We start from the raw sequence: 7883 nt of genomic DNA, 5'->3' as shown, positions 1-7883 counted from the left end.
GTGTAAAAAAGGGCTCGTATAAATGAGCACACATCCAATCTGCTGCCTGAATCCAGCTCAGGTGAGTCCCATGCCCACACAGCAGCTCTGGCATGGCTCAGCACCATCCGTGGGCAGGCTGGCATCAAAACCAGCAAGGACTTGGGCAAGGGGCAGGGGTCAGATCCAGTGTCCTAAGGACTGGGAGGAGCACAGGACCCAATTCCAACACAAGATTTCCTTTGCAAGGGTTTGGATCTGGCTTGAGGCCAACCGCAGCTCCACTGAGCTTTTCAGTGCTTTGCAAAGAGCTTGAGTAAATATTGAAACATGTTAATGCCCTGTGTAATTTTTATAACAATAGCTGACTGCTATTAGCGTTGTTTCCTCCTTGAGGGAGTGTTCCTTGAAATGAAATTACAATGAGAATTATTAGCATTGTGTTTTAAACTGTCTGCTTGGTGGGAAATTTGCATTATTCATAAGGCTTTCCAATCCACGGAAATTGCCCGTGCAAGAAATAACTTGCAAATTCTTACTCGATTTCCAAAAATGTGGGAAAGTTTATTTATTTCTCCATGCATTCCTGATTTGCAATGTGCTCTCTAAAAATGTCGCTAAGATTTAGGCTAACCAAGCTCATGCTAAATTTAGCAACTATATTTTAAATAAACATTCTTTACGCTTTACTGAACTGGCTTTGAAGCTGGCTTAAAACAAATTGCGTTCACATGAACATTAACAATGTTTTACTTTGGACTAAGGGAACATCTGAATAAGTAATAATGTATTATTCAGTATAATCTGAAAATGAGATTTAAGGGGTCTAATTCAGCCAATTTAGGAAAGATTCCTATAAGGAATACTGAATCAGATCAGTATTTATTTTTGGAAGGGCCAGTTCAGCTCTCCTTGACCACACAAAACTTTCTTCTGGTGTCTTATTAGACACTGCGAGCTACGAGCCTCTGTGAAATCAGCTGTGATTTAGCACGCATTGCATTTGAGGAATCTGGCCCATTTTAAAGCACTTAATGATTTGTCTGGATAAAGCACTAAAAATATACTGTAGGGAGCAATTATGCAATGTCCAGACTGATGAATTGCATAACCTCATAGACCTTTTCCATCTGTAACTTCTCTCATCCTGTGATCTTGTCTTCTTGGTCTTTCACTGAAAATCAAGTATGCGATCTGTTTAATATCCAAAATGCCGTCTCCCAGGAGACCTGTTTTCTGGGTGTGTGGGGCTATGAATCAAGCAACGGAGCAGATCCTCCTGCCCTCTTGTTTCTGGAATTGACAGCTCTTTACAACAGGCTGAAGAGCAATTAGCAGGAGGCCAGTGGGTTTTGGTGTGAAAAGGGATGTCCTCTCCAGTCCGTGTCCTCCTTGGGAAAGGACGAAGGGAGAAGGAATTATTAAAAGGAGACCGAAACAAAATAAAAGCAGCTACAAAGTCCCTTTGGGTTATGTCACCCTGAAATCAAGCATGTGCTTTGAGTGACAAGTCCTGAAAGTGGCTTCTGCACATATGTAAATACTTGATGTTTTATATATATATAAATACACGTGTATATATGCTATGGGACCAACTTTAAGAGGACATGCACGGTGTGAATATCAAGATTAGAAGCCCCACTTATGAGAAATAAAACTCCTGAACTGTTTTAATAGGCTGCTATGCAGTGTTTTCAGTTCCCCTCGTTGGAAACCTCTGTTCAGAGTAAGGCTGCTCCATGACCCAAAGAGGTCCGCCACAAACCTCTTCCAGCTCTTCTGTGCTCCAACGAGTTAAAATTGGCTGCAGAGCTCGGCGACGTGAAACCTTGCTCAGCTGGGAGAGGTCATTCCTCCCTGGAGGAACGGAAAGGCATATATATCGCCCACACAAGGAGTATGCTGTTTATACTGCATCATAGGCTATTTTCTCCTTTTTCTTTGCAGTATTGCAGACTTGTGTTTATAGCCAAGCCCAAGAGGTTGGGAAAGCAAAGTGGGGGGAGATTCCAGGGATGAGTTAAATACTGGGTGGCAGTTTTGTGTTTGGCAGCTGCTTTTTTTTTTTGGTTATGGAACAGGTGTGAAACCATTGACATTGAATATTTGCAGCTTGTCAGGCCCTTTGTATTTGTAGGACACGGTGTCTGTTTTGTACGGCACTGCACCAATGTTTGGGTGATGTGCAGAGGAATCGAGGACATTCAGCGCCACGCAGATGCCAGGTACTGGCATATTGATAGGCACACTTCTTTCTCAGCACCGAACTGCAGTTGTTTTTATTGTACCATTAGTTCTGCTCTTCTATATATAAACATATGACGTGCAAAAGCCTTGTGTAGTTAGTCATTCTGCGAGTTGGCAACAAGACCCTTTTTCTCAGTGTTCCTCTCCTGCAAGTTACACCGATGGCCTGATCCCAATTAATTCTGAGTTGCCACTCAGAGCTATTTACTTGGTTCTGAGTTCACGCGAGTTTGAGTCACCCTTGTGCAGAACACACCAAGCCTGTTAATTTTTCTCTCCCAAGTGAAACCAAACTCAGGCCTGGTGTAGCTTTTAAATACTGCAGCTGGGCTCGGTCCCACTCCACTCTAACAAAACAGACATAAAAATAAATGTCACTGTGAGCAAAGCTTCAAGGAAACAAACTCCTATCACACAGAAAAGGTTAAATCTCCCCAAAACATGCCTGTGACAAAAACATACAAGTCAAGCTGCAGTCCAACTTCAGTCTTATTCCTTCAGATGTTTTTTATTTGTTTATTTATTTTGAGCAGGGTCTGCCGTTGTACATAAAGAGCCTCAAGGTGGAGGCCATCAGTGAAGGAAATGGTCGCAGTGGCTGCTGATGGTTCCCCCGTGCACCTAGATACACCTATGTGAGCAGGGAAAGGGTAAAAACCCAGGCAGCAGGACCAAAAAGGTATTTTGGGAGCTGGAACAGGATCTGAGAGGTCCCAGGACTGGGGCACCACAGGTTGGGGGCCAAGTTAGGAGAAAGAGATCCAGACAAGGCTGGAGACACAGGTAAAAACATGTGATGGGACTTCCTGGGGGGGCTTTAGTGGATTTTTCTTTGCATGTGGCTGTCCCCACACTCTGTGCTCACAGAAGCAAATGGCCACCTGCCAGCATACCCTGGAGGTGTGCAGATTCCCAGGGACCATGCAGCTTCAACGGGAGAGCTCTCCCCAGGGCTGGTGGGAACATCCTCCATGCATCAGGAGGGGCTTCACTCACAAAAAAAAAAAAAAAAAAAAAAAAAAAGGTTTTCTGTCTGTAAACTGCCTTGTGACTGAGAGCACCAATAGCCACTTTCTGGGGACTAAACCCTTCTCCATATTAGGCTGAATGGAGATGAAAGATCCAGCATCTCTCCTGTGGGACCAAGGGAATTGATGAACCCTCCCAAGAAATGCCCAGCTCTGTAGGTGATGGTGGGGGCACAAGTGGCTTTGAGCGGGCAGTGACACCTTCACTATCACAAGATTTTCCTGATTTGGTGCCATAGCTTTAAAAAAATTGACTCAACGGTTATTTAAATAGAAATTGTCAGAAACAGGAAGCATATAGTGGATGTTATTTTGTCTATCTTGCAAATCTATATAAATATTCCCCCTGTCCTTTTTTTTTTCTCCTTTTTTTTTTTCATTGAGGTTGTTGGCACACTCCTGGGAAAAGCTGTAGCTGTGTCTGCCCAGGGATCCACCTGTGAGCATCTTCCTTTTGGGAAACTCCGCACCATTCCCACCTTTCAGAGATTTTCTGTACTTTCCCATGTGAGAGCTCTTTCCTTCGTGTTGATCTGAGCCCTGTTAAGCTCCTGGTCCGAACGTCAAGGCAGGCAGGCGAGGTGTTAGGTGCCTGCCATCCTCTGGAAAAGCTGACCCACAGCTCACCTGAGAAACCAGACTTCCATAGCCCAGGTAAGGCCATGAGAAGGGGTGGGATGGAGGGAGGAGAGAGGCAGAATCACTTCAGGAAACATGATCACAGTCACGAGGAATGGGTCACTCCCCAAGCCCCTGTATTTCTCCTCCATCCCCTTTTACCTCCTCCTGGCAGCATCACCCCACCAGGCTGCACAAGGTGAGGGGAGTTTGACAACGCATCAGCCACAGTCCTGGACCAAATGCTTTTATTGGATATAGGTTGGTTTCATAATGAAAATTGAGAATATAGACTTTTTTTTTTCCAAAAGGGCATTTATCCATTAATATACAGAAAGCCTCTATCATGGCAAAAAAAAAAAATAAGAAATATTCCTGATTGCTCCTAAAGAGTCTTGATTTTTCCTTCTTTAAGAAAAGAAGAAAACTTTGAGAAACATAGTTGATGGTTTCTGTTGGTTTGTAGGTTTTTTTTCCTAGTAGTTGTCCGGGTTGTTAACACAGCTCCTTCGAAATGCCAAGACCAGCCTCCACAACCCGGCTTCAGTCTTTTTTGGTCAGAAGCAACCGATCCCAGCCACCCAGGGAAACGGGCTGCTTCTCCACGTTCAAAACGTGTTTGCTCATCCGTGCCCCCTCTCCAAGGCCAAATGAGCGAGACAGAAGTGAGACATCACTATCGCGATACTCGAGAAGCACAAGTGCTGGGCAGGAAAACATCTTGCATTAACGCCGTGAGTTATATACAGTGCTGAGTCAAAGCAAGCAGGACTGCGCAGAATGAGCCTGGATTATTTTGTCTGCCCTTGTTTCAGCTCCGGTTACTCTTGGCTACCTGCCTTTTACCCACTCGGAGGGCTGGGCTGAGCTCAGGAGCGATGGTGTGCAGCAGGCACCCGTGGGTATGCATGGCAATGCAAATCTCAGCCCCCTTCCATCCTTCCATGAGAATAAAAGGGGTGGTTTGGGTTTTCAAAAGGAAAAAAAATAAAAAGAAAAAAGAAAAAAAAAATAAAGAAGACTGGAGACCAGAGGGGGGTGGCAGAAAGCAGGTCTAAGAAACGTGATGGATGCAAAGGTGAAAGCCGCAGAGCAAAGCCGGTGGGGCGTGGAGGCCAGCGTGGGACCCCCCCAGTGCCCCCTCTCTGTGCCTCCGCCACCGAGGTGAAAAGAAAACCGCTTTACCTTGCGCAGTCGATCTGGTGGGGGGAGCTGGGGGGTGGGGAGAAGCAATCCCTAAGGAGCTCTCCGCAGCGAGACGTGCCTTGAAAATGCCCTGAAATCCTGAGTCACCTCTAAGAGCGTTTTTTGGTCTTTTACCCGCGTGGCGAGGTCCGAGTCCGGGCTCTCCCCCCCAGCGAGCAACGAGGGGGCTGAGGGGGTGGGGGGCACCTACTGGAAATTCAGTACGGCCTCGGAGAAGTGGAGAGGGAAGCAGGAGAGGAAGGGGATGCCGATGTGGTAGAGCCTGCCGTGCACCTGGGAGTCGAGCATGAGGGAGGCGTTGAGGGCCGGCCCGAAGCCCCCGCTGGCGACCAGGGAGCCGCCGAGGCAACCGACGGGGCTCTCCCGGGCCTTGGGGGCGGCCCCGGGGGGGGGCTGCCGCAACCCCTGGGCGAGGATGCTCTCGATGCTGAAGCTGCGACCCCGAGGACCGCTCTTGAGAGCCGGGGGAGCGGCGGGCGGCCCCCCGGAGGCGGCGGGAGCCCGGGGGGCGGCGGCGGAGGAGCAGCGGGGGGGTCCCCCGGGGGCAACCCCTTCTCCCCCACCACCTCCAGCAGCCGGTCCCGGAGCCCCTTCGTCGCCCGAGTCCGCCGCCGGGCTGTGCCCCGCTCCGCTCCCCTTGGCCCGCTTGGGCTCGTCGGGGCGGCCGCCGTCGGGGGGCACGGCACCGCTCCGAGCCTCCGGGGGTCCCGCGGCTTTGGGCTTCCTCTTCCTCCGTCGGTAGTTGCCGTTCTCGAACATGTCCAAGCAGCGAGGGTCCAGGGTCCAGTAGCTGCCCTTGCCCGGCCTCCCCTTCTCCCTGGGCACCTTGACGAAGCAGTCGTTGAGGGAGAGGTTGTGGCGGATGCTGTTTTGCCAGCCCTGCTTGTTGTCGTGGTAGAAGGGGAAGCGGTCCATGATGAACTGGTAGATGCCGCTCAGGGTCACCTTCTGCTCCGGAGCCTCCTTGATGGCCATGGCGATGAGGGCGATGTAGCTGTAGGGGGGTTTCTGCGGGGGGTCCTGTCTGGAGAGAGCGCCGCTGGGGGCGAAGCCCAGCGCGGCCGGGAGGTAGAGCATGGACGGGCTGCCCATGGGGGAGAGGTGGCTGCCGTAGAGGTGGCTCATGGCCGGCGGGCGTGGAGCTCCGGCTCTTCCCCCTCGGAGCCCAGCGAAGGGCCAGGGCAGGGCAGGAACCTGGGGCGAGTCCGCCGGGGAGCTATTTGTGCGAGCTCAGATCCCAGCCCTGCCTCAACGAGCTCGCTCTGCCTCTGTCCCTGCTTCATAGCTCTTAAAAAAAAAAAAAAAAAAAAAAAAAAGGGAAAAAAAAAAAAAAGGAGGGGGGGGGAGAAGTTAAATAATTGTTGTAAGTTTGCTATTATATGTTGACTTAGCACTGGAAAATAAATTGTCTCTGATAAACAGTCGTTTGTGTTCTCAGCCCACCCACATTAATTAAAATTTCATTGCTACAAAACTCCAAGCTCTCTCCACGTGTCTTGCTGGTACCAGCCAATGGTCTCCGGGTTATTCCTTCATTTGTTTATAGAATTAGTCTGTTGATAAGTCTGCCCACCCAAGTCGAATCAAGCTGTGTTTATTTGGAAAAATTTCCGGGCACCCAATATATAAACGCACTGATCTGATGTTTGAAATATCACGTCCACCCTTTGACGCTGTAAGCACACACAGCAGAGCAGGATGTGCACTGCTGGAGCTCGGGGAGGAGCGGGCGAGGATCCCCGCAGGAAAACGGGGGCATTAAGCAAAAAAATAAAAATATACTTAAAAAAAAAAAAAATGGAGAGAAAAGGAAGAAAACCGCATCGAGGAGAGGAGAAAGCAGCGCTGCGGAGGGGAGGAAGGAGCAGGGGACTCCCTGCCGGAGGAAGGGCTGTGTGCGGGGGCCAGGTGCGGAGCGGCTCCGGGCCGGAGGCCGCAGCCTCCCCGTCGAGGACCGGCTGGGGGCGGAGGCCGGGCCCGGCCCTGGCCCCCCCCGTGGCCGGCGAGCGCCGTGCGGGCAGGGGCTGAGCCGGGAGAGACGCCCGGGGGCTGCAGCGAGCTTCAGACAAGGGGAATTTGGCAGGCGCGGGGAGGAGGGTCAGTATTTGTGAATGCGGGCCTGTTGCTTTATATTATGTACTTTCCTGTTTATAACAAGGAGGGGGATTATAACAACTTTACAAGTGCACACAGCTGGCCGGTGCTTACATTAGGAATTTGTGATGCTCTTTTTCTGTATAAACGTCCAGGTTTGGGTCTGTGTTTTCTGTTGTTGGATTTTTATTTTTTTTTTTTTTTTAATTTACTGATGTAACAGCTTTAATCCGAAGCCCTGAGGTATTCCGATGCGGTTGGAGGTGTCGGCTCTTTCCCCAGGCCACCGTGGCTCAGACCTGCGTTGTAGCCGGCGGTGGAGCATCATTTCTCCGCGGGACAGAAGAGGAGGCAGGGGATGGGGGGTGTACGGGTGTATGTGTCCCCGTTATAGGGCCGCGGAAATAAAGGGAGGGTTTCAGGAGAGGGAACGTCGGCTCGGAAGATGTTCCCTCCCCGGTTATTTAAGGAGGGGAGCAAGATCTGACCCAGGGGATATCCCTTCCTTGGAGCCTCGTCCAGAGAGGAAAAAACCCGCTTGTAGCGACCTGGCAGGGGAGGAAGTGAAGGTCGGGCTCCGGGGTGCCCCCTGCACAGCCCGGCCCTGGCCGTGCCCCCCCTCTCCTCCCGTCGGGTTTCTCGCCCACCTCTGCCGTTTCCCCGAGCAATGCAGCGGGCGAGGGGCTTTCACGCCCGGGCAGAAAACTAACG

At 50.6% G+C, this 7883-nt stretch overlaps 1 protein-coding gene across 1 annotated transcript; it reads right to left on the bottom strand.

Annotated features, from left to right (window-relative positions):
* Window positions 1–5264: 5264 nt before the first annotated feature.
* FOXL1 (forkhead box L1) lies at window positions 5265–6203 on the bottom strand (the record flags this gene model as incomplete). The annotated part of the gene is made up of 1 exon (XM_084294506.1): window positions 5265–6203. The coding sequence occupies one exon, from the start codon at window positions 6201–6203 to the stop codon at window positions 5265–5267; it is 939 nt and encodes a 312-aa protein (XP_084150632.1).
* Window positions 6204–7883: the final 1680 nt, after the last annotated feature.

The sequence above is a fragment of the Netta rufina genome, assembly GCF_964035555.1.
Source record: "Netta rufina genome assembly, chromosome: 13".
NCBI lineage: Eukaryota > Metazoa > Chordata > Aves > Anseriformes > Anatidae > Netta > Netta rufina.
The sequence above is the reverse complement of the archived record's forward strand: the minus strand, read 5'-3'. Positions and strand labels throughout refer to the sequence as shown.